At 43.9% G+C, this 27,153-nt stretch overlaps 1 protein-coding gene across 2 annotated transcripts in view; it reads right to left on the reverse strand.

Moving 5' to 3' along the window:
* SYK (spleen associated tyrosine kinase) overlaps window positions 1-27,153 on the reverse strand; it is a 108,085-nt gene that overhangs the window by 22,152 nt on the left and 58,780 nt on the right. For both annotated transcript variants that reach the window (XM_055579128.1, XM_055579129.1), the window contains exons 4-8: window positions 15,808-15,943; window positions 12,343-12,424; window positions 11,926-11,969; window positions 10,237-10,305; window positions 1,144-1,231 (exon numbers count right to left, since the gene is read on the reverse strand). In XM_055579128.1, the coding sequence (XP_055435103.1) occupies window positions 1,144-1,231; window positions 10,237-10,305; window positions 11,926-11,969; window positions 12,343-12,424; window positions 15,808-15,943 (419 nt within the window). The remainder of the gene's footprint in view (window positions 1-1,143; window positions 1,232-10,236; window positions 10,306-11,925; window positions 11,970-12,342; window positions 12,425-15,807; window positions 15,944-27,153) is intronic.

The raw sequence follows: 27,153 nt of genomic DNA on the forward strand, positions 1-27,153 counted from the left end.
TACCATTAGCACCTCCTGGGATGTGGCCCTCCTAATGGACTGTGGTGCCTTTAAACTCTGTCTGAAAATCCTGGCCCTCCTTCACTGAGAGGCGGGGTCTACGTCACCTCCCCTCTGTGGCTTCTGTAATCATGTCCACCGATAGAGTACATCAGTAGTGATGTTTGTGATATACTCAGGCCAGGTCCTAAAGGCCATGCACCTTCTGTCTGGGTTGCTGGGACTCTTGAAGCTTCAGACTTCGTGCATTTAACTGCCCTGGCTCCTTCTATGCTGTGAGAATGCCCCCGCCAGTCCAGGTGGAGAGACCAGATGAAGAGTCTCTGAGGCTCCATATCCTGGAGATGAAAGATGCTGGCTGGTCTCCAGTGCCTTGGTTCTAGTCCCACCACAGTCTCCACTCCTGCTGGCCCAGCTCCACCCCCGATCTGCCTGTAAGAGGCCCCATGCCGCCACGGCCCAGTTCAGCCTTGCCCAGATTCCTGATCTGCATGAAATAATTAAATAACTGTTGCTGATTTAAGCTACTAACTTTGGGGTTGATTTTTTGTAGCATTAAATAGATCAAGTTTACCAACTAAACAAAAACCTGGGGCCACCTAGAAAACCTAAGAAGCTGGTCCAGAGGCCCCATTTCTGATCAGTCTAGTAGAGGCCTCGTGAGTTTGAAGGGGTGCTTCCTCTCCTGCCCTCACAGAATCGCTGCAGTTCCCTGAACATGTCTAGAATCCCAAAACTTAGACATTTCTTCAGTTTTTACCAGCTACCTGTTGCTGGACCTCCATCTGAATTTACTCCTAGACACAGACATCTTTCCAAGAACAGATCTTAGAAATGGAAACTTTAAGTAGCATCAGTTATTACTGGAAAAGGTGAAATATTCTGAAGCAGGAGGTTTGAAGGATATTTTCAACATGGCTGATTTATTGTGAGGGAGGCTGTACAGACCATCGCATCCAACAGATACCACTACTCGCAGACACATGGCATCTTCCACCTGCCCCCAGATGACAGGACCACTCACTGCTAAGCAGTGCCTGTAACAGCTCCTGACAGCAGGGTGAGCCTGCCCTGCCGTTTGCAAGGAACTGTGGGAGGCATCCTTGTGCTGTGAATGCCCAGGACTAAAGGGGCAGCTCTTACCTCTCTCGTTGGCCCATGGTCCTCGGTCTGGCTCGTAAGGGTTGAATGTTGTAGAACTATCCACCTGGTTCCCTGAGGATGTGCGAGTCTGAGGCACACAAATGATAACAGCTCATTTTTCTTCATGAATAACACTGTTGAGTTGGCCTGCATACTAATTTTTATTTTCAAATAATCACATCTTAACTTAAGCAGGGAAGACAAAGGAAGGAACCAGGAAAAGAGACAGCAAAACAACAACAACAGCACGGCTTATCTCATTCTCCGGGCAACTGATGGGATGCTGTGAAGGCTAAATAAAGCTCATGCTTCTATAATAGAAGGGGCCTGCAGGGATCCCAGGGGGTGTGTGAGAGAATTAACCAGAACTGTTTCGGTGGAATTCCCGCCTACTTACTTGCCCTTTCAAATCCTACTTCCACTTGCTAAAAGATGCTGAGGATTTTCATTATCCCCTTGGATTCATTCTCTTCCATTAATTCTTTCTAATATTACAGAGAAGTTATTGAAAAAGAAATATTAAGTATCCACCAGCTGCTTCAAACCACTTCCCAACTCTAAAGCATCCATGAATTCCCAGTATCCACATGTATCTTTACAATCTGTGGAGATCTAGCAACATTTGGGTAGATGCCAGAGGGTAGTGTTGGTCTGGTCAGTAAGCTAGAGGTACCAAGATGAAGCGGCTGCTAGCATCCCAGGGTCTAGTGCCCCACCTGTTAATTGTCACTATCATCATCATCATCTACCAACCCTTTGAGAGGAAGCCTGATTTTGCTAACCTGAAGGCAGGTATTTCTTCCTTGTACTCAGAGCAAGTAACTGACGCAGATAAAAAAAGCCTTGCTGGCCATTATTAATGGCAACTTTCCTTATTATTTATTTGATTTGCATCAATTTGCAGCAGGAAATAATGGAGGGAAATCCACTGTTATATTCCTATATCTTTTCCCTTCCAAAAGTCTCCATCTCAGTGGAGATCCACCTTTATCCTCAACTAAAAACAAAGGTGTGTGCTTAGTCACTCACTCATGTCTGACTCTTTGTTATCCCATGGACTGTAGCCCGCCAGGTTCCTCGGTTCATGGGGATTCTCCAGGAAGAATACTGGAATGGGTTGCCATGCCCTCTTCCAGGGCATCTTCCCAACCCAGAGACTGAACCTAAGTCTCCCACATTGCAGGTGGATTATTTACTGTCTGAGCCACCAGGGGAGCCCAAGAATACTGGGTATTCTTGGGAGTGGGTAGCCTATCCCTTCTCCAGGGATCTTCCTGACTCAGGAATCGAACCAGGGTCATCCTGAACTGTAACCGGATTCTTTACCAGCTGAGCTAACTGGGAAGCCCCCAAACAAGAATATTGCTACTAAATTTGGTTCACAGAAAAACCATGGTTCAAATTATCTTTTTGGCATGAGTTGAGTAGAAAGAAATTTTATATACCCATTTTTTTTTTTTTAGCAGTGCCCAAACACTTGCCATGAAGAAATGAGATACTGCCATATTTTGGAGAAATTTAGAGAAACAGACAGTAAGCTGAATTTTACACAGTCGCTTATCTACTGGCACACACAGAATGTTCACCTGCCTTCCTGACATCCCCAGCTCGGGATCCAAAAGTACAGTAATGAAGTCACAGTGCATCATTTCTGCGACATGGTCACTTGTGCCTGAAACTGTCTTCTTGCTGCTTACCGAGCTCTATAGAGCCCTGGCTCACCATGGCAAAGGCCCTTCTGACAAGCTAAAGGACATCCGCTCTTATTTGTCAATGGAATGCCACTGTATCCATTTTCTGATGACTATCTCAGCATTCTTATCAAACTGTTTAATAGAAGCAGCTGTGATGTATCAAGAATGAAAATAGAATATAAGTTACAGGGGATATAATCATTTATTCACTGCACCAGAGCTTTGTTGCTAAATTGTTCACTCAACCACTGCTAAATAAAAATGTGTTCAACAAACATAACATGAATGAATGAGTGAATGGAGATAAACTTCAAACTGGGAGGTGTGAAATGTAAACACTTTTAATGTGATTTAAAAATGAATTCTCTCTCAAGTTCTATTAATAGGTGTGGATAATTCCAAATAACAATATACCACTTTAAAAAATTAACATATGATTATAAGACTCCTGGATATACAGTTAGTTCATTTTTTATTTATAATTACCCTGTCTCAATGGAACTGTCCTAGGAGAAACTAGGTAATTCCCAAAGCTTGCCATACTCCTGCTCTGCTTAGTCCCCTCCGGTAATCAAACTACAAGATTGAAATAATTTTCAAATTAAAAAATTAATTCTCTTTTAGGTTTGCATTGATTATCATTTCAACTTCTCTAATTTTTTCCCTCGAGGTAGGAAGGTTCTGAACTCAAAAGCAAAACCATGACTCCAGGACCAGCCATCATGGACAAGGAGAAGGCACCGACACCCCTTCTCTGCACTGGAAGGCCTCCCACTCTTTGCCCACTTAGGGATGTATCCCAGGACTGCAGCCCCTGCACCCTGATGGGATGTTCTCCGGAGAAGAAAGACTTCATAAAGGCTGTTACATTTGAAGCCAGAATGCAATGATCTGTGATATGAATCCTGCTAGGGAGAATTTAAAAACAGAGGTGGGGATGTAAAAAGTACTGAAAAAGACACTAGGCATGAGGAATAGGAATCAGTAGTGATGGCCACAGTTTGCCTACAGCCCTGGACAGAGTGATGCATACTTTCATTGGCTGTGTGGTGTCCATCCCTTGTCTGTCTTGTCTATGGATAAGAAAATGGGTTGTGGGTCTCCTCTCGAGAAGGTTGAGCCCCATCTTTTAAGCCAAGGTGGTTCAAGGGCTTCATTTCAACACTGCCCACTTTGACCCCCATGTGGTTACCAGCCTTTGCAGCCTAAACCCAGAGTTTCCCTCAATAACCACGTCAGCTCCCTGCCTGGACCCCTCGGCCCTCGCTGCCCTGACTGGGACAGAGAATCGAAATACACTCCAAAGAGAATGCTCTTTGGAAGAAATGGGAGGTTTTTCTACTGTGTCTGTTAAAAAGGCCGTATTGACTATTGAAGATGAAGCTACAAATGCAAGTTTCATCTTTCCCAAAGCACTTGGTGATTCTACCATTCAGTAGAAAAACAACAAAACGCTATGGAATCAAATGCTTGATGGAAAAGATCTGAGGGCTTTGTAAACAATGAACTCTAAGGCTAAATGATAAATTAGCAAAGTATTGTTAATACTTAGAATTGAAATGCCTTTTAATTTAATGAAAAATATATTGCTGATCCATTATATCATCTGTAGTTATTATTTCTGCTCTGTATTTTATCATTTATTCTGCCCTAATCAATAACATCCCCTTTTCTGCATAGAGAACAAGGTATAAATGAAATGTTGACTGTTGCTTTCCCGCTACTTTTGCTGACATTTGAAACCGAAGTCAAACCACAGGACACCACTAGATGGCACTAGCTACCTTAGCTTTCCACCTTCCAAAGCGCAATTTGTGAGTTTTAAGTTTTGTAAATTCAAGTAAAAACAGATCACTCCACAATAATAAAAATAGGATTTGTTTAGGTTGGGAAGATCCCCTGGAGGAGGGCATGGCAACCTACTCCAGTATTCTTGCCTGGAGAATCCCCATGGACAGAGGAGCCTGGCGCCCTACAGTCCATGGGCTTGAAAAGTGTCAGGCACAACTGAGTGACTAAGCACAGGTTATGCATTATGATCCCTGATCTCTTGTTGGCTACTTAGCTGCAAGTAGAAAATATATTTGACACATATCCTTTGAGTGCCTATTTTTAAGTAGTACAGATTCAGAAGTGAACAAAAGAGAAAAATACATTGCTTTTATGGAGCTAATTCAGAGTTTCCTGATTCGGGAACATTGTTTGCCAGGTATTCTGGTTTTCATTTCTAGACCTTAATTTTTAGACTTAAAACACATTTTCAAGTCAGGTAACAGCAGTAATAAGGATGACAATATATTCAATGCTTGTCACCACTGTGATGACAAAAATAGCCAGAAGGCTTCAGATATTGTAGCTGCCCAAACCAGACACAGTTCCGGTCTTCAGTGGAATGACTTTGGTCCCAGTCCAAGGTTCCAGAGGTAAAGGCAGACTCTCCTTGGTCAGGGCATGAAATAATCTTTGGTTTGCTTCAGATCCATAAAAATAAGCAGTTGGCTGTCCTAATTAATCTTCCTTCGCCTTAGAAGCAAAGCTCTAAAAGCTGGTCCTTTATAATGATGTGGAAACATTTTCTTAAGGGTGTGGCCCACTGCTTCCACATTACCAAGTACATGGGTATAATTTAAGAACTCCTTCTTTCTTTCTCCTAGCTGATTCTTCGTGAATCATGTTAAAATGTCTAAAAGTATTCCAATCAGCAATGTAGGTGCTGGAATAAAACTGAAAAATGGATTTGAATGTGAAATTCTAGAACATTTTTCCACAACTAAGACAAATGTTTCATCTTAGAGAACGTGCCTTTGAACTCTGAAACAGAAGCACAGTCTTTAAGGCTGCTGTTGTTCAAACTGACAGTCATCCTCAATAGAAGGGTTGGTTTACATACTTAAAGAAGCAAAGAAGAATATTCCAATGCTAACAATAGGAGGGATTTTATTCATGTAAGGATCACCAGTCCTTAGAGTAAGTGATGGCGGGAAGCAAGGAGAGGGTAGATTATGCTTGTATTATTTTCAGTTAAATTCATTCATATTTTCAAGTGTTAAAATGTTACTAATCTCTAAAGAAAAATACTCCTGCCCTTAAGTTTTTGTCATAACATTTCAAATTATCTGATTAATAATTTTCTGCAAATCATAACACATTTGTCAATAACTATCTGCATGCTAGAGTTAATTCAGGTTCTATCATGTCCATTTTGTGCCTGAATTATTTAAAAAACAACTATTCATATTGAACAAATAAACAAATTCAAGAAAGTCATTTATACCTTAACAGATGGGATATTTGACATAATTCCCACAAGTCTTTTTCATGACTGGTTAAATAATGGAAAATTCCTCTTCTATTTTTTAAGACCTAAGTATTAGTTCTCCTAAAATATTTCCAGTGAGCAATTAAAATATTTTTAATTCATTGCTTAAATCATACAATGCTTCTTTTTATTAATGAACTACTGATAAAGTTCAATGCATACTTCAAAGCTGTTATAAATTTAAATAGACAATAGCCGTCTTTTAGCCAGAAAAGTATTTCCACAGTATTAACCAGATTAATTAGCTTCTAATATTTAATTGTCTTTTAAAAGCGATTAAGTAATTTAAGAGGGGCAAATTTTAAAAGGCACAACAGGGTTTCAATGAAAAAATGGGTCTCCTTGACATGCCATTTCCTACTCCCAAGGCAGCTAGTGCTATCAGTATTTGCTATATTCTTCTAGAACATTCTACACTGTATCAGCACATATATATGTGCCCGACTTTGTCATCTTCAATTAACATTGCATTTTGAAAAATGACTCTATATCTCAGCTACCCATCGTGGTATGAATTTTATCATAACTGATTTCATTTATTTCCCATTGATTTTTAAATTATTTCCAGACTTTGTCAATGATACAATGTTAGACATGTACCATTCCACACTTCTCCAATAAAGTACAGCTTACTCACCACACACTTGTTGTGTGGTGTCACCAAGCTTATTTATTTGGGCTAGTTTTACAGATGGACATAAGAGAGCACCATAGTTTTAACTCGCATTTCTCTTACTATGAAATGGAACAGCTTTTCCTATGCTTAAGAACTGTTTATATTTTCTTTCCTATAAACTATCCTATGCCCACTAACCTATTAGATAGTTAAAACTTTTATTGCTTTATATAATTTCTTTATATAGTAAAGATATTGACCTTAGATATGTATATGTGTATATATACATATATGATCACTACTAATATTTATTCCAAGTTTATTATGTTTCTTTGGAAGATGTTTTGGTTCTTATCCACACATGTATTTTATTTTTTGGTAGCCTTACTGATATTTTCTTCAATTTCTTTAGACATTCTTCTTTAACCTGAAGACCTACTAGATCTTATTTTCTGGATATTTCTGTATCACTGTGGGTGAGTGGGCTTCGGGCTGCTCGGGATGAGGACAGGGGTGGGAGAGGGGCTTATTTCTTCACAGTGCTGGGTTACTGTTTCCTGGGGTGATAGTGTCTTGACGTGTCACCCTGATTGGCCTGAATGATAGTGCTATGTTATTGACTCAAGCTATGATCATGGTACTGCTGTGGAGGGATTTTGGAGAGGTAATTAAAAGTCTTAATTAGTTGATTTTATTTAGGGAGATTATCCTGGGTGGGCTTGACTTAATAAATCAAGAGTTCTTAGAAGAGGTTGAGACTTTTCTAAGAGGGGTGGGGCGGGGGAGTGACTGACCCTTGGCTGTTAATGACAGTTCCACCTTGCTTATCCTCCCTTCCTGATGACTTGCCCTATGGACACTGAACTTGCCCCAACAGTTGTGGAAGGCAAGTCCTAGTGATAAGTCAATATATATATGTGTGTGTGTACATGTATACAGATGTGTATATAAATATGTTCTTATGTGTGTTAAAAATTACCTATGTGTATGTGTGTGAGTGCACTGTGGGTGTTTCATGCATAAACCTCTGACTGATCACATTCTCCTGGTTGAACCCTGAATGATGCCCTTGGACACTACAGAATTAAGGTAAATGTGGAAAGCTGTGTCTTCTCTGCAGTGAAATTGCTTATGTCTGGGATTCGACATGGGTGGAGGACTGTGCATCAGCACACGGGCCTTGGGCCGTCAGAAAGAGAATGATGAATAACCAAGTGGTGGGAGTCAACAGTGTGGTCCAAGTCCACAGGAACTCCTCCATGGCTGCCACACAGACTCCATGCATGAAGGGGCCAAGGAAGCCAGGTGCGTGAAAGGTTCTAAGCCTGCCGATGGGGCTCCATGAATGGGCAACTCAGTGTCCTTCCCCAAGTTGTATTATAATATGAAGTTTTGTCAATGCAGTATTTGATTAAGGACTCAAAGAGATGACTCATGGCTGAAAAGCACCCTGAACCAGAGCATATTTTGAATCACCTCAGTTGATGGGGCACCATCTGGCCTATTTTCCCCAGAATATGGTCCTATGAGATGCCATCTTGACAACTAGGTGCACCCTCCCCAAGGAGAAGGGGTGAGTGCCGACAGGGGTAGAGGGCCAGGAGGGCCAGAAGGTGGCAGCCTTGGATAGTTTCACCTTGGACCATGGGGAATGTTGACCTCTTCAAGGCCAAAGCCTCAATCACCTATTGGCCCTGGTGGCTTGAAACAAACACCAAGTCATGGGGCAAAAGGGGTACTGGCATAGAGCATGCATTCCTTTGACAACCTCCCAGCCTTCCAGCTCCTAACATGGCATGGACATGCTCTCAGGGTCAGTCCTCTAAGAGCAATAGCCCAACATAATTGACGTTTCCCATGAGCTGATCCACCCTGACTGGGAATGTGGCCTCAAAACAGATAGCTACTCCATTCAGGTTTATCACCTAACTTCCCCCCTCAAACACTACATTAAACTCACTTCTCTTTTTTGTAGTCAACAAGATTGAAAATATCTAGAATATAACAGCCCACTTGGAAAGAAAATCTCAGGGCTTTTATGCTTTTCATTTACGTTGTTTCTGCTAAATACTTCAGGCAATCTGCTTCATGAACTGAAGCTTGATTATATGCTAACATGTGTAGAAAAGGGGCTTCCTGGGTAGCTCAACTGATAAAAAATCTGTCTGCAATACAATTGCTGGGTTGGGAAGTTCTCCTGAAGAAGGGATAGGCTATCCACTCCATTATTCTTGGGTTTCCCTGGTGGTTCAGATGGTAAAGAATCCACTTGCAATGTGGGAGACCTGGGTTTGATCCCTGGGTTGGGAAGATCCCCTGGGAGAAGGCATGGCAACCCACTCCAGTATTTTAGCCTGGAGAATCCCCATGGACATAGGAGCCTGGTGGGCCACAGTCCATGGGGCCACAAAGAGTGGAACACGACTGAGCAACTAAGCACATATGTCTGGAAAAGTACTAACTGGATATTAAAGTGGAAAGAATTATTAATAAAATAATTTTATACCACAATGATAAAACTAAAAAAATTAGAAATCCATATACATGTTATAAATATTTCTTGAGGGAGGTGATTCATTAAAACTGAGTCGTTAAAAAAACTTTTTATTTACCTCATCATTCAATCATACAGCAAAATATGAATATGCATTATACGTCAGCTTTTGTTGCTGTTGTTTAGTCACTAAGTCATGTCTTTTGCAACCCTGTGGACTGGAGCCCACCAGGCTCCACTGTCCATGGGGTTTCTCAGGCAAGAATACTGGAGTAGGTTGCATTTCCTTCTCCAGGGGATTTTCCCGAGCCAGAGATCAAACCCGTGTATCCTCTATTGGGTTCCTCAGGTGGGTTCTTTGCCACTGAGCCACCAGGAGAGCCCATATGATGTCAGCTTTACTGTCTCATAAGTAAAAATGATGTTCTAATCCTCGAATTCCACCTTGTCTTTATATATGATATACTTCAGGTTCTGTGTTGGAACTCTACAGCTACACTGAAGTTTCTATGGCACTTGATATTTATAAAATCAATGACCTTGTGTAGTCACTGGGCAGGATCCACTCTACTTTGGCTATTCCTTCCACCAATGTGTAATTTATCTAGTCAATTACCATAACACTGCAGCATGTGATTCTGGTTTCCTTTGAAAAGACTTTTCCATATGAGAATTCCCTCCCACCTATTACACTGGCGGAGACGACTTCCAAGTGCGCATTGTAGCAGAGAGAGCGTGCTCACGGTGATGGACTTTGCAGCAAAGGGACTTGGACCCACATGGAAAGCACAATGAGTACTGGGCACGGGCTGCCCATGAGGGCTACACATGGCAGGGACATGAGACCAGAGCAGCAGGAGGGTCGGCAGCAGTGCACACGGAGGGGCAGCCACAGGGCAGAGCGTGGGTGCTGAGTGCGGGTCTGTCCTACCACTCAGTCAGGGACAGCAAGCAGGGGACTCTTTAGCACCTTTCTGTGGTCACGCTTTGGGAAGGAGTATGATTTGATTCTTGAGATTATTCCACCCGCTGACCAAGTCTAGAAACCATAATGGCAAAGAGGAATAGTAAATGTTTCAGAAAACAAATACAGGCTGCCTTACATGACATGTTATTTTAGCTGTTCCATAATTACAGTAACCCCCTCCAGATTCTGTTGATGAAATGCACTAGAGGCAACATGTGATCATTAGAAAGGCTTCAAGAAAAGCCTACTATTTGAGTAGAAGGATCTGGAAAAATATTTTGGCAATATTTTCCATGAAAGGCTATAAGATTCAAGTTTTCATATTAAATAGCCCAGTTTTCATATATAATTATTGTCAAACTGAAGACAAATCATCCTAAAGAAACTAATTCTGAGAGCCCAATTTTGTTACTTCTGGGTGCTGGTTCTATGATATTTGTGGAAATTCACTGATTTGGACCCTTAGGGAACATGCATATTTTTATATAGTCAGTAAAAAGTTTTTCCAAAATGTCCATCTCCTTGAAGCCATTACGTGATGCACAACTAAAGAGAAGCCATGATATTCTTTTAAAGTTCTCACCTCTAAGCCCACCTGCCTCTTAGAGCAAAATGGACCTGTCCCATGGTGGATAAAATCTTAAAGTTGACTTGCCAGGCCCATGAGTCGTGTAAAGGGTAAAACAAAATGATGACTCCATAATGGTGCTTTACTTTAGAAGTTGATCCCAAAGTTCACTGGCATTTCAGTTCCCTTGATTTGGGGACAAGAGCTGCCTCAGACAGGCTGCTTGGTTCAGCATCGGTGCAGCTTCTGAACAAGTCAATAGCCCCTACCATGGGTGGAGGATTCATTTCATCTTCTGCAGATTTTAAGGGTTAACAGGCAGAAAGTGAGGTATAGAGCACATAGCTCATGTTGGGGGAATTTTTAGACCTCACAAATGGCATTAAAGGGCATCAAAGGTCCACAGTAAGGTCCCCTTCAAAGTAGCAGGACATCATTCCTGCTTGGAGTATAAATCTGTGTCAGCTCCTAATAGTCTGGAGGGAAGAGAGAGCTGGAATTCTCTCTTTTCAGGAGCATCAGGCATGTGTTGGCCAAACCCACATGTAGAAGTGGCTTCTTGCCAAGCCTTCAACTCCATCCTTTTCTAGAGGCTTCTTCTCTCAAGTGATAGCAGCAAGCACCCCCATTCCAAGCCTTCCTCCACCAAGCTATGGCCAAAGCAGCTCCCCTGGAAAGGGTGAGTTTTCTGATAACAATGTCTTGGTTGATTTAACCAAAAGAGTTTGACAGTCAACCTCACTGAGACAATTTATATACCCAGCTTACTACCCATCATGCATGTGGTCACAAGGATCATACACGTGACTCCTCATGGATGGGTCAGGGCTGAGCCTGAACAATATGTTACCATTTCCAAAATCTACCAGGAGGTATATTTCTGATTTAACATTGGGTTACATGGATATTTCATATCCTTTTAGAAAATGGAGGGATTTTAACCTACCAAAGAAGCTAACTTAGCTAGCTCAGAACTGAAAATAGGCTGATTCTAGCTGCACCAGCAATCCCAGTTTATCAAGTGTGATAAAAGCAATGACCATTACTCCTTTGTCTAAAAATACTTTTCATTGTGCTAATATACAACTGCTTCATCTTTAATGGCCTGGCTAAGTAACACTTACCGCAGGATGAGAACTTGGAAGTTGTGGACGGAAGTTAATATTTCCTGGTTAGAAAGAACATGCACAATTACTGCTGTGTCAGTGAAAACCATCTATTTATCCCCTCCTCCACTGCAGATCAATCAACATGACTGTAAAATATTACTGCTTGAGAAGCAGATATATTTTCTGCATACATTTCTTGTTATCCTCTTCCACTCAATTTTCTCATATAAGCAATAAAAACAAATCCATTTTTAAAGTTACTGACTAGTTTTTGATGAATGATAAATATACAGTTGGAGTAATCATTTTAATCAATCAGTAAAACCAAAGTCTCATCCCATCTGGTTTGACTTTGCAACAGATCAAATCTAAAGTGAGGCTGATTATTATCAGCATCTGAAGGAGTGAGACTCCAATGTCTTGGCTACTCACCCGATTGCCCGCCAATTTTTTGACATGGAACCGTAAGAACTCTTAACAAACCATCTGATTTATAAGAATAATGCTCGACCAGCTGAAAAATAAAAAAGTAAGAAAGTATCATAAATAATGGGGGCAGGAAATGCTCCTTACCTGGAGCAGCTGACTCCCCTTTTGGATTTTAAAAGTGATTCAAGGACAGCCCTAAACAACAAAAGGTGCTTCCTTGGTGGTCTTCCTGATTCCTCCCCACACCTCTTTTCTCCCACCCTCAGACTTCCGGCAGAAGTCCACATGCCACCTTCCCTTTTTAACCTTTTTCTACTCTTTGCTCCCTTCCCTCCTTCCTTCCTTTCCTTCCTTCCTTCTTTCTTTGGTGGTAAGTTGCATGTCTTTGTTTATATTCTTCTATATCCATGTGATACTATAACAATGAATTCATTCATTCGGTCTTTCAACAAACATCCTGTGGTTTGGTAGGCCTGAGAGAGGACAAAAGGTAGACTATGGTGAAGGAGACACATTTCCTACTGTTGAGGTGCTTACTTCCTTGGTGTAGAAGGCTATAAATGAATTATAAGGTAAGTAATTGATTCTGTATTAGTGCTTTGGGCAAAGGCTTTGGAGGGACCAAATAACTCATCCCAAAAGTTTCAGAGAGAAGACATCACCACACAAATGACACAAGATCTAGGCCATGGAGAAAGCTGGCCCTTTGGAGAATGGCCTTATGTTCACAGAACATGGACACCCTTGGCTAATGGTGCCCAGGAAACTATGAATCATGATGTCTGATTCCTACATTAAAAAGGAAATGAATGGTAAGTAGATTTACTTATATCTAATCAAAATTATGCAACAGGAAGACAGCCTTAGTTTTCACATTTTCTTTTCTCAAACAGATATTTCCCCTTCAGACAAACTAAAATCCTTCTATCTGATATTTCTTTCATATCTATTTATTGATTCCTTTTCCATTTATGGACTCTTGACTCCTAAACCTTTTTTTATCTCAAAACTTACCTATTTGGGTAAATGTTCATTGAGTGAATATATTTTATCCTTCCAGGGAGCATTCTTCTTTTAAATTTTATTTTATTGTGGAAAGAACACAACATGAGATATACCCTCTTTATAAATATTCCAGTATGACCAGCCCTAACACACTATTGAAATGGACAGCAAAGCTCTCTCTGTTCTGTTAAATGCAACAGTGTGTTCTCAGACATAGTATTGAGATCCCTACAACAGCTGAAATATCCCATGCATTTCTCCATTATCATTCAAATATCTCCTTACATGCTTATGGTTTCAGACAATCTACTCCAAAAGGATGGGTGGGAGGTGGGCATATACATAAAGATTTCCCTCTTGGGCAAGGGTACGCAAACATTTTCTGTAAAGGGCCAGATATTGATATTTTAGGTCTTTTCATTCCACATATCATCTCTGTCACATAGTTCTTTATTAAAAAAAAATCACCCTTTAAAATATAGAAACCATTTTTCTTCAAGGACTACACAAAAGCAGCTCAGAGCCAGACGTGATCCATAAGTGTGTTGATTCTTTCTCTACAGAAAGGAAAACTAGAGTAGGGAAGCAATTACCAACTCTCAGAAAAACAGCACCAAATTCCTGGGTAGGGGAAGGGTACCGTGGAACCTTATTGTTGTCAAGAAAGAACACTGAAATCACACTCATGAAAATGGAAGGTACTGCTGGCACTTTCGAGGCTCTTTTTTAAACAAACATACAAGGGAAAGATTTAATTAAGGCTGACTACTACGATATGGTAGCGGAATCAATAAATACGGGAAAAAGTCCTGGGAAGGAATTTTCCAACAATTAAAGATGTTTAACATTAAAGTCAGCATGCAGACTTGGAGACTGTGAGTGGACTCACTCAGGGAAAACGGTCATTCAGGAGAAATCCAATGGCCGTGTAGCACTGATCGAGTCCAGGACCTTCAAGCATCAGAATGACGGATGGAGGCCAGTGCCTTTCAATGCACACCATCAGCATATTCTTGTAGGAGGTGAGAGTCTCTGATGGGAAATTAATTCCAGCAGGCAATATTCCCTACTCATCTCTCTGATTTGCACTGGGCAAACACCCTTTCAAAACGATACCATTAAAATAAAGCAAAGCCTGTGGTCAATAATGAGCTACACGTCAATGAGCTACAAACCAAAAATTATGTCAGTGTTATGACTAATATGCATGAATATTAAAATACCCAGCATTCAAAGAAAAAGATTTTCTTCCAGCTACAGTTAAGAGCCAAAATACATCATGTGGTGGTTACTCTGAGTGCTTTAAAGGTAATGGGGATCCCTGATCTCAGGTTTTAAAAAGACAAGATTTTTTGAGCCTGGTACTTTCCTGCTGGTGCCACCCATGAAGTTCCTGGGTGGGGCCTGGTGTGGACATTTGAACCCTTCCCCAGTGACATCCTGCACCTACAAAAACTCAACGTAGCTGTCGTTCTTGGGGTGGCAGAGTCCTTTGGTTTTCTCTGCCTCTGGGCCCACTACAGTTTATAGGATGTTCTGCCATTTCCTCATGGAGCTGTGATTTAGAATGAAGCCAAGTTGTTCGTACCTGGTGGAAAGCAGGGGTGAACACTGGATTAGAGCTCACTAGCGCCTAAGTAACTCTCATATTACACATTGCTTCGGGCTTTACTATCAGGTAGGTTAAGAAGCGGAGAAGGCAATGGCACCTCACTCCAGTACTCTTGCCTGGAAAATCCCATGGATGGAGAAGCCTGGTAGGCTACAATCCATGGGGTCGCTGAGAGTCAGACATGACTGAGCGACTTCACTTTCACTTTTCACTTTCATGCATTGGAGAAGGAAATGGCAACCCGCTCCAGTGTTCTTGCCTGGTGAATCCCAGGGATGGGGGAGCTGGTAGGCTGCCGTCCATGGGGTCACACAGAGTCGGACACAACTAAAGTGACTTAGCAGCAGCAGCAGCAGGTTAAGAAGAACCCCTTTTTAGGCCAGGCGTGTATAATCCTATACAAGTGGTGGCCTGACACGCAGGAAATGATGACCACTAGGTTGCCTTAATTTTGCAGCGAGAATGGCACTTGACATTTCATATTAAATTTGGCCTCTCACAATTCAAAGAATAGTCTGATTAGCCACCTCTAAGACTCCCTTCCCAGCCATCTATGCGTTTCTTTACTGTGTATTTGTCTGAAAGGCTGCTCTGGGCTCCAGGTAGAGTGCCTTAAGGCAGGATCTAGTGCCTTAAGGCAGGATCTCCTGTTAAACCACGTGTAGTCCTGGTTAAGTACCACTGCCCGGTGCCAAGAGCTGAGGGGCCCTGAGCAAGCTATGGGAGCCTCAGTCACCTAACATGGTAACCCTAGACCAATGCATCCAGGAACCTGGAGGGTGCACCATAGACTCTGATTGGGCAGGTCTCAGCAAGGACCCAGGTCTACAAAGGTCCAGGAGGACATGTACCTGCCAGAGTGTGTCGAAATTCTTCCCGCCAGGGATGGAGAGCTTCCCTGTTTTGTCCTTGTCGATGCGGTAGTGCAGCACCTTGCCCTCGTGCAGCAGGCACAGGGCGTAGGATCCGTTGTCCTTGGCCCTGATCCTGGAAGAGAGAAGACAGTGCGGCACCATCACTCCTACTGCCTGCCAGGGGTGGGGAGGAGCGCCCTGGGCAGGCCACCTGCAGCAGCGTCTTGACCTCTGGGTCAAGGGCTTCGTACCCAGGGAGGCCCAGCTCACAGCTCGATGACACCTCGAGTCCCAGACAAGGAACACCCAGCGGGCTTGGGAGCACTGAGGGGATGTCAGAAGAGGCCCAGGCTCTGGGGGTGAGTCCTCCATTCACCTGGAGCACAACTTGGCTCAGAGCACGGGCACATGAATCCCACAGCACCCCGGAACTGTGGAGTCTGTGCAGCCCTCTGCACTCGGCTCCTCTTTTCCATGAGGTCTGCTTTTGGGTTAGATTCCAGACAGTGCAGATCCTCTGCCCAGCCCAGGGTGTGTCACTGGAGAGTGTTTGGTGGGCATTTTAACTAGGAATATTCTAGACCCTAGATGGAGGCCAGGAAAGGCTCTCACTTCCTAGGACCCTCTTCATTCCGTCAAGCGCACTCTCCCTTTTACAGGGAGGAGAAAGGACTGGGATTTAAAACGTCCCATGGTAAAGACTCTGCCTACAATGCAGGAGACTTGGGTTCATTTCCTGGGTCAGGAAGATCCCCTGGAGAAGGAAATAACAACACACTCCAGTATTCTTGCCTGGAGAATGCCATGGACAGAGGAGCCTGCGGGGCTACAGTCCATGGGGTTGGACACGACTTAGTGACTAAACCACCATGCGATAGCGTCAGATGATGTCACCAGGAGAAGAAAATGTCCTCTGCTGGGGGCTGGGGACCAATGAGCAGAACCGGGGCTGTGCTGGCTGCCCAGGCTCTGCCTCCTGGTCCCCGAGGGGCGTCTTGGTCTCTTCCCTTATCCAGGGATGAGACTTGTGAGTCTTATGCCAAACAGAGACACCCATTGCACTGTAGGGGGAGGTCTTCTGCCCTGCCCAGGAAGACCTGTGGGACTGTGGGAGGGTGCAGTCTAGGTGAGGGCTGCAAAGGCACGGAATGAAGGTGAATCCCCTCCCCCAACTGAACTTCTTAGTCATCACCATCCTCAGCCCATCTTCCCGTCTCAGCAACTCAAAGCTTTGGGATCACAAGATGTGAGAGGGTAAGTCACCGAGATCTCAGAAGGTCCCAGAAAGCCTTGCCGGCCTTGTCATTTTCTAAAATGAGGGAACTGAGGCCCGCAAATGTTAAGCAATGTGTCCAATCAACTGTACTTTGGGAAGAGGCCCAAATGTGCCAAAACTGTTGTGGGATTTCCCTGTTGTGGGGAAATTTCTGATGCCTCCCTTTGGCTGTAAGAGACCACATCCACAGGGCCAGCTTTGGAAGCTGACACAGTCACTTTTGGCCTTGTAGATTCATCTCAAAAAGTGAACCCAGGACATGAGAGCTAAGCTGTGTCACATGGGGTTGGAACTTTGTTTTAAAAATAAGTTTCTTTTAAGTTGTGCTTGGCTGTGCGCGGCGAACAGGTTCCTTCCATGCCTCAGTGCTCAGGGCAGCTGGTGTGGGTGGCAGGACACACCCAGACTCCCCTCGACCTCTGCAGGACTGCTTCTGAAACCTTCTGCACTGTGAAAACAGCCCTTCCCCCAAACCCAAGCAGGTCGCCTGCACCCCAAAGTGTAAGCTCCCTTTCATGGTCACATGGCCAATTAAGGCCAGTTGGCTGCTGTCAAATCGAAAAACAACCACACAGAAAAGGAAAAACAGTTTTATATGAGGAAGAACTGAGTTTATCTCTTAGGGAAGCTATTTTATAAGGCAGGATTACTCACCCCTGCTTTGTTTAGTTTATAAGCATCAGTGACAAACAAATAGGATAGTTTGAAGATTCAAAGAATTTTACGAATTTTAAATACGAAGCATTAAGACTTTATGCAAATACATATAAAAGGTTAATTCCAGATAACGATGTCCATAGGCCATTCCAAAATACCATTCTTTGATTTCAAGTCTTTGGTGTCTTGGGCCTCCCTGCTGGCTTAGAGTCTGTCTGCAATGCTGGAGACCTGGGTTCAGTCCCTGGATTGGAAAATGGCAACCCACTCTGGTATTCTTGGCTGGAAAATCCCACAGATGGAGGAACCTGGTGGGCTACAGTCCAAGGGGTCACAAAGAGTCGGACACGAGTGAGCAACTAACTTTACTTTTACCTTTGTATCTTGGACCTTTGGGTCCTGGAGACAATTAACTGGATCTGAACTCTGACTTTCTGAATCCATGTCCAGTGCCCACCACTCTATCTTGCCTTGGGTCTTGATTGATCTTTTATTGTTAAACAGACAGAGGATCGCAGAATGACAGGGAAATGGTGCAATCACCTCATTAGAAATGGGTAAATGGAAATGAAGCCCACAATGGAAATAACATTATGCCCCTTCCAGACTGGCAAAAGTTAAAAAGACTGGAAATAATAAATTGCTGAGAATGAGGGCATTAGGCACCTTCATTTACTGCCAGCAGGCGCGTGAATTAGTTCGATCATTTTGGAAAACAATTTGGAATTCTCTACTGAAACTGAACCTATGTATTCCCTGAGTCAGCGATCCACTCCAAGATATACAAAATGCATGCATTCTGCACCTGTAACGTGTGTGGGGATGTTTATATCAGCTTTATCTGTCATTATCAAAAATTGTAAATAAGCTAAGTATCTGCTGAGTACAGAGTCAGTCAGTCTTGGGGTATTCATACCACAGAATGTCATGAATAAAATGAACAAACGACAGTGTTTGTTCAAATGATACAAATGTTCAAATGTTTGTATCAAATGATACAAAGCACAAGTGACTCTCATAAGTATAAATGGACACTGTGATTCTACCTATATGAAGTTCCCAGATAGGTAAATTTGAACGATTTCATTAAGAAATGTATATCTAGGTGGTAAAAAGTGAAAGAAAAGAGCCAGAGCATGCTGGACACAAGGGTACAGAAAGTAATGTCCTCTCTGGGATGGGTGTGAGTGAGGGGCCTTCTGTGATGCTTCTCCTATTTTAGTTCTTTGGTGGCATTTGCTTTATAATTATCCACTAAGATACACGTATAGAGTGAGGCACTCTTGTGTGTACTGAATATTTCATAAGAAAAATGGCATTAAAAGAGAGCTGGTGTGAGACAGAAATAGATCAGCAATTTCTGTAAAGGCACACACTTCCTTGAGGATCCTCCCAAGAACAGGCCCCGGAGGAGTCTCTCTCTTGCAGAGCTCCTGACAGGCAGCCTGTGCCAGCTCCTGGGACACCAGTGGCAACAGCTACCTGGTGAGCACAGTCTAAGGACCAGCAGGCACAGGGACAGACCGTGGACATGCAGCCTAAGCGGCCCCAAGGCAGCTGGCAGGAAACGAGGCAAAGAAGGGAAACCCACAGGCCCAGCGTCTGTAGGTGGCAAAGACCAGAGGCTTGGTGACACTAACGGCCAGCAACTGTGAGGTGTCTGCTGGCTGGCTGCAGGCAGATCCTGGGCTGGGCTATTTTTAATCTAACATACGGAAAATACTGGTTTGGAAGCTGAAGCAGCTCCTCCTCCTCCTGGCCCCCTCCTGTTCCTCAGAAAGACCTCCAGTGTCCTGGGACACCCACCGGGTTTGTGACATGGATGCCCAAAGTGGAAAGAGAAAAGGCTGGTCTTGCAGCCTCTCTTGAGGTTGACCACCTTCCAGTTTAACTATCTTCAGCACATTCCCAGAAGCCCCAGAAGAATTTTTTTCCAGGGAGTCTCTTAGAAGAAGCAGATAGAAGAAGCCAATACAAATCTTGGCTCACGACAGATTTGTGTTTTGCTGTTACAAGGCGTGGGACTTCAGTGCTTTCAAACTGTGATGCTGTCCTAATTGGCCTTAAGATTGACTTGAAGTCCCTGCTGAGACAGCAGGAGATCCACCTTGTCTCCAAGGGTAGACTGTCTCAGGCTCTGCCATGAGCAGGTTTTGCACATCACAGACATGAGGCACAAGCAAAACTGAGGTCAGGAGAGTGTTCATTCTGCCAGACGCAGCCTGGAGGGCTTCCTATGACTTCCTGGATCAGAGAAAACATGTAGTAATGATGCCCAGACATTCACAGGGAAGTAAGGACCCAAGCTGTGGTAGGACCTTCAAGGTGACCCTCACCCACCAGGGTCTGGGGTCATGGCATTGTGTCTGCTGCAGACAGAACAGAACAGCCAGGGCACAGCCTGGCCCACCAGGCATTCTCACTGTCTGTGTATTTTTTTTTCCCCATGGCAGAGCAGAGCATGGCTAGCTGGGTGGAAAGGAGAGCGCTGGGGATGAGCTGTATATCTACGGCCCGGATGGGAGGTCAGAGAGACATGGAGGCGGTGGAGTGGGGGGTCTCCCTTCCAGAGCTGATGCTGTATCAGGTGGTCAGATACTGCAGCATGGGGCCTGACGGTGGCTTCTTAAGAGAGGAGCTGCGAGTGGGGGAGAAGATGTGGGAGTGGCATGGTCAGTAGTATGTGTGCTCAGCTGCATCCAACTTTTTGTGCCCCCATGGACTGTAGCCAGCCAGGCTCCTCTGTCCATGGGATTTGCCAGATAAGAATACTGGAGTGGGTTGTCATTTCCTACTCCAGGGGATCTTCTTGACCCAGGGACTGAACCCATGTCTCCTGTATTTCCTGCACTGGGCAGATGGATTCTTTACTACTGCACCACCTGGGAAGCCTTCTCAGTAGTGTGCTTGCCAGCATCATGCCAAGAGCATCCTTGGACTCAGGAGAGGTACCAGCCTTAATGATCCACAGAACGGAAAAGAAAATGCAACTTCTGGGTGCTTCTGTCTTGCACTTCAGCAAAATTTAGGCACATGAGACTGCCACACAGGCAGTGAAAGCAAAATCAGTATGGAACACAGGTCCAAATACAGGGCCACGCCAAGCTCTTCTTTCACGCAACTGCCTTTTTAAAAGTTTTATCACAAACTCCCTTCTCTCTCCCTGTGCTCTAACTCATGAGGTGAAACCAGGTCACACTGCTTCTCCTCCAGCTTCAGGGGGACTTTGATCAGACCAATGAAGAGATACTCACATCAGTCCACAACCCTCTTTAAACTTTTCACTTCAGACAGGCCGTGACTCTTTTTGCTGACCTATAGCTGCAGAGCCACATGTGTCGAATGAAATGGCACACTTTGATCCCTGATGGCAGCACACAAGAGCACTCAAAAAACTCAGCTTTTACTGTGGGCATATGAGGGTCATGCAGTCTCATTCATCAGTGAACAAAAGTAAGGTTTTTTTTTTTTTTTCCCTAAACCCACAGATTGCTTTTGAAATGCAGGTATATAAGAAAAAAGTGAACAATAACTTGAGCAGGGAAAAGTGAGTGACAAATAAGAAAAAAAAGTGTGTTTCACCTAATGACAAATACCAATATCAGTACTGGTGTGGACACAGGGAGAACATCCCATTCTTGGGGTCAGCAGCAAGGTGAGCATCTGAACCTAGGATTCCCACAACGAAGCAAGGACCATGAAAAAGAAAACCTCTTCAACCCCGGAGGACAGTGTCCCTGGCACAAAACACTCAGGAGTCCCACAGATGAATATCAATCAAATACAAGCTCAAAATATCACCCCAAACCAAAGGAAACAGGAGTTATGAGAAAGAGGGCAGGAAGAGAAAGAGAGCAGGAGAGACATAGATTTATACACTAAGGACTTTCTGTATTGAAATCATTAGATTTAGAATATAAGCTAATTATGCATGAAATGTTCAAAAAACAAATGAGGGACTCACAAAAACTAGCAAGCAATGAGATGCTCTCAAAAATATACAGGACTATTTGAGAAACAACCAGAAGAAACAGGACTGTTAGAAATTTTTAAAAAGTATAACTGATGGAAAAAAACAGTGGATGAGTTTAAAGTAGATTAGATACAGATGAAGTGAAAATTAATGAACCAAAAGACAATCTAAGGACATTAAATAGTGCAGCACATAGAGAAAAGGCAACAGAAAATAAGAAAGAATTGAGGATGGAGTAAGGGCTAAAATATGTTTAATAGCAAGCTATGAAGGAAGAAATGATAAGAAAGAAGGATGGTAATATTTGAAAAAAAAATAGTTGAGTATTTTCCAGAATTGATGAAAGAAAAAGATTCATAGTTGCAGGAAGCACAAGTACAGGACAGCCACAGGTTGAGCTTTAAACACATTACCTTGTTCATCTTGATTAACAAGCCAGATAGCACACTAGTTTTCCCTTTTTATCATTCAGTAAACTGAGGTCAGAGACATTAATTAGGCTGTCAATCACAGAGCTATTAAATGCTTGTGCTTGTCTGAACTTAAGTTTCTACAAACAGAAGCAGTTTCAAGGTTAACCATGTCTCAATCAATCAAATAAAACAGAAAAATTTCTTACTGCACATATACTTAAAGATCCTCCAATGAACTTGGAACATCTCAAATTATCACTATTCTTAGTTTTGCTTAGGTAGGCACTGGGCATCTTGAACAGGCTCAAATGTAGTCCCCAGACCAGCATCTCTTGGGAACTTGTCAGAAATCCAAATTTCTGAGTCATAACCCAAACTTGGTGAGTTAAAAACTGGGTGGGGGGGTTGTGGTTTGACCCAGCAATCTGTGCTTTAACCAGCCTGCAGGTGACTTGCACACAAACAGAAGGTTGAGAACCACTGCTTACATCATCTGCTCTGGACTTCGTATCCATCCTGTGGAACCTCATTCTTCATCCTTTCTCCTAACTTACATTTGTTCCTTGCTCATAGGGAATACAAATATATATTCTTACAAGCTTTCTCACTGTCTCTGAAAAATGTGTCACATTCTGAATACATTTTTTTTTTTCCTGGCTACCTTATACTGAATTGCACTTACGCTGAAAAAGATATCTCATAGCTCTTTCCAAAGAGAGGAATCCACCTGCCTCCCAGTCCACCTGGTGGGACGGAGGCAGGGGAGGGGGGAGGGCATTGTTCTAAGATTCAGGGGTGGCAGGTAATATGTTATCTGGTGTCCCCAAGCCAGGTCTATCCTGGACAAGGACCACACGGTTTTGCAGACCTCTGATTCTGGGTGGTCACAACTTTTTCCCTTAGAAAGGCATTGTCACCAAATCTTCCAGTATCCAGCTGTGTACAGAATGGGGTACACCCTCATCAGACCATCTATACATGCTGCTCATTTCTTTACCTTTAAGTTCTCCTGGAGGGCTTCCCACAGGGCCCCGAAATGTAAGAGGCATGAATAAATGAATGTGTATGTGTGTGCATAATTTGTGCACCCACGTGTGTAAGGAAGGTGAGGGTGTGAGGGGCATGGGCTATAATGAAAATCAATACAGTGGGCAGTGGAAGGGAGGAAGGGAGGAAATGATGAGCGGGCGACACTCCTGGAAAATGGCTAATGAGGATGGGACAACGCAAAGGTAAAAGGGTTTACTTTTCGAACGGTATGAAGAAGGAAGATCTGGGGCACCTGGATTTCAGATGCAGAGCACATAGGGGGACTCAGTTGTTCCAGCGGGCTGGGTGGGAAGATGATGGTGGAGGGCCTGAGAAGGGCAAATGGCATCACTACTTGGCACCTGCTCAGAGGCCTCTGCATTCTCTTCTTCCTCGGCATACAGGGCCCCCGGGGTACCCGAGATGATTGCTGACATATTAAAAAGCTGACATGGGAAAGGAGCAGGCGGAGGAGTCCCACCCATCACATACAACAACCACAGGCCTGCGCAGGGTGCTGGGGCCCACCCCAAGTGCAGGAACTGTGCCGCTCTATGACCTCAGGACGGGGGAAGCCCACAGGCCACAAGTCTCGCCCTCCTCACACGCTCCCCAGCACAGGTGCCTCTCAGACCCTTGGACTCCAGCTCCCCGGGGCTTCCTCTTGGCCTCAGTCTTCACCTTCCTGCCCCTGCCCGCCCAACGCAGCTACCGCATAGGCCACACTCGCTCTTGACTTCTGCAAACTACTATGCCTGGTCCAAGACCTGACTCTCTGCCATCTCTCTCCCCACAGAAGCCTCATCCCCCTCTCTTTACACTCGGGGAGGGGGCAAGCCCAGAGGTCAGGGTCTCCCTCAGGAGGTCCCTCAGGAGGTCCCTCAGGACCTCACAAGTCTTCCAGACCTGACAGCCCAACTGGTTTGGCCCTGGAGACTTGACCTGGCAGTGCTCAAACCCACAACTCTCCTGGGATCTCTATTTCAATCCCCTCCACCTCCCAGCCCCGTGGCAATGCTGGCCTGGCATTCACCAGGCATTTCCAAAATGAGACCCGCAGTCAGCACCTGCAACCCACCCCACCTTTTCTTCCACCGTTCTTGCCCAGCAGCTCTGGGTACAGTTACCCAGCACTTGTCCCACTGTGACTTTTCCTCCCTCCTGATGGAGGAGGTCAGGCCTCCTGATGGTCAGGCCTGCCTTTTCACCATCTCGTGTGTGTGTGTGTGTGCATGCTAAGTCACTTCAGTCATGTCCAACACTTTTTGACCCTGTGGATTATAGCCACCAGGCTCCTCTGCCCATGGGATTCTCCAGGCAAGAATACCAGCGTGGGCTGCCATACCCTCCTCCAGGGAATCTTACCAACCTTGGGATCAAACTTGCATTTCTTATGTCTCCTGTATTCACAGGTGGGTTCTTTACCACTAGTGCCCCCTGAGAAGCCTCAGCTAAATCTAATCAGCCAGTTTAAGAATCATTTGGCAAATCCTACAGTTAGTGCAAAAAAGGATGACCATCTGGCCTGAGACAGTCCTGTTATCCTCTGCTGTACCCCCTTTCCATCTTGTCATTGGCCCCTTCTTACTCTCAAAGTGTCCTTGAGTAGACAATCCATTCCCTGGCCCACCCCTTAGGATATGCAGGGACTTCCGGTCTGGCCTGATGACCTCCCTGCCTGATGAACTCCCTGTTACTCTTGCTTTGCTCCTGGCCAAGTCACACTCAGGTCACAATGTTGACCCCTGAGACTCTGCACTGACGTTTTCTCCTGCCCAGGACCACTTTCTTTTATTTTTCAAAACACAATATGCTGTTTAAATTAACATTTGGCTGTGTTGGGTCTTAGCTGAGGCAAGCAGACTTCTCTCTAGCAGTGGTGTGCAGGCAGTTGTCCTGCAGCATATGAGATTTTAGTACCTCAACCAGGGATTAAACCAATAGCCCCTGCATTGGAGGGCAGATTCTTAACCACTGGGCCACCAAGGAAGTCCCCAATTTCTTTTCTTTTCTTTCTCCACTAATTTTCTTCTCATTGCTCAGAGCACAGCTTAAACGTCCTCTTCCCCAGAAAGAGTCTTACCACTGAGCCCCTGTTCTGAGCGTTGGGGCTCCAGCTGAGAAGATGCCAGTACCTGCCTTAGGCATTCGTAATAAGTGGACTGATAGACAATAAACATGTGAAAAGAAATATAATAAAGATAACACTTGAGAGTCAGTGTCCCTGGTATCATTAAATAGAAAGACTGTGATGATGGGTGGGACACATGACACAGTTTGCAGCATGTCTTTCTAAATTTGACATCTTCCCCTAGGCTGTAAGGGCCTGCCTGATGGCTCAGCAGTAAAGAATCCACCCGCAATGCAGGAGATGCTAGAGACTCAGGTTCAATTCCTGGGTCAGGAAGATCCCCTGGAGGAGAAAATGGCAATCCGCTCCAGTATTCTTGCCTGGAGAATCCCATGAACAGAGGAGGCAGGGAGACTACAGTCCATGGGGCTGCAAAGAATTGGACATGAGCAACTGCATGCACTTGGGCTTTAAGCGTGCTGTGGGCAGGGATCAAAGTCTATCTCACGGTGCTGTCACAATGCCTGGTATGTATCTGGTGGAATTCATTATTCTGTGGAATGAAAGGCTATTTTTTAAACAGCATACTTCTGTTTAAAGTCAGACAATAAGAACCATAGTGAAAATGGCATTGGCGACTTACTGGTGTGATGATTCCTTTGATAGATCTAAACTACTACCTTCTCTGTGCAAGGCTAATTCAGCCATTTGGATAAGCCACCATCTGTGTGTTTTAAAGGTCGCTGAACTCACTCCCGACTCTTTAAGACTTGCAAGGATCTTTAGCCAAAAACAATAAAATGTTTACCTGGAGACTAAATACAAAGAAAGTGACAATTCCATTGTTTTATATTTGCAGACCAAGGCATGTGTAGAGCATTTTTGTTCTGAGATAGCTTCCATGATGACATGAAGGGGCCAGCACATTACATTTCAACAGACATGATGTGCTCTTGGGGGCAGCCTGTGTGAGAGCTCTGAGCTGCCCTGCATGAACCACGTGGTGAGATATTTATACACGAGATGGTCAGAGGCCTGTTGACCACAGCCCATCCCCATAGGCTCATCTGGCCCAAGCAAGGTCCAGCAGTGTGACCACATGGCCTTAGAGTTTTATATAATTTGTAAAAGTTATTTCATCATAGCCAGAGAAGACCACTCTCTCTTCCACTCCAACTTCCTTTCCCAGAGTTGAGAGTAATCCTAAAAATGGACATGCATTACTTAGAATGAGTTGGATCCAAGAGGAAGGACCAAGTTTTCTTTTTTCAATATGCAGGAAATATTGTCAAATTATTGTTAAATGAAGAGGCAAGCAAGCACTATGCAGTCAGAAGACGCAGAAAATAAAAAATGCTATAGACACATGTCAGGCACTTAACTAAAAAAATTATATTACTTTTTAAAATTTTGTATGTCTGAAGTATTTACCAGTTTTTTAGAAGCTTGAAATTCATTTTGATTTTTCTCTGACTCTAAAATACTGTATTTTGTACCTACTTTTGTGTTCTTTTTAAAGAAGATCTCCAAATTATACAGGCTTTGAACCCCACCAATTCTGGATCTTTCCTTTTGGGGAGAGGATACAAATTTTTTGTAAAGTAAGCTTTGTTTCCCTTTCCTAACAAACTCATTTTGTAGTCACACCTGAGCTGTGACTAATCTCTCAAAATCGCAAACCATGCTGTCAAATGAGGCCTCAGAGAGCCAAGGGGATACATTCTCAACATAGCCTGTCCACTCTGCCTCTGTCCCTGGTGTCATGAAAGAGGCAGAGCTCTGGCCACCATTCACAGGACCTGGGCTGGGGGTCCCTGTCTGGTGTTCCCACCTGGCCATCTAGACCCCAGACATGGACAAGTATCTTAGAACACCACAACCTGGAGAACTTAAACAACTGACATTTCTTTCTCACAGTGCTGGA

The sequence above is a fragment of the Bubalus kerabau genome, chromosome 4 (genome assembly GCF_029407905.1).
Source record: "Bubalus kerabau isolate K-KA32 ecotype Philippines breed swamp buffalo chromosome 4, PCC_UOA_SB_1v2, whole genome shotgun sequence".
Classification (NCBI taxonomy): Eukaryota; Metazoa; Chordata; class Mammalia; order Artiodactyla; family Bovidae; genus Bubalus; species Bubalus kerabau.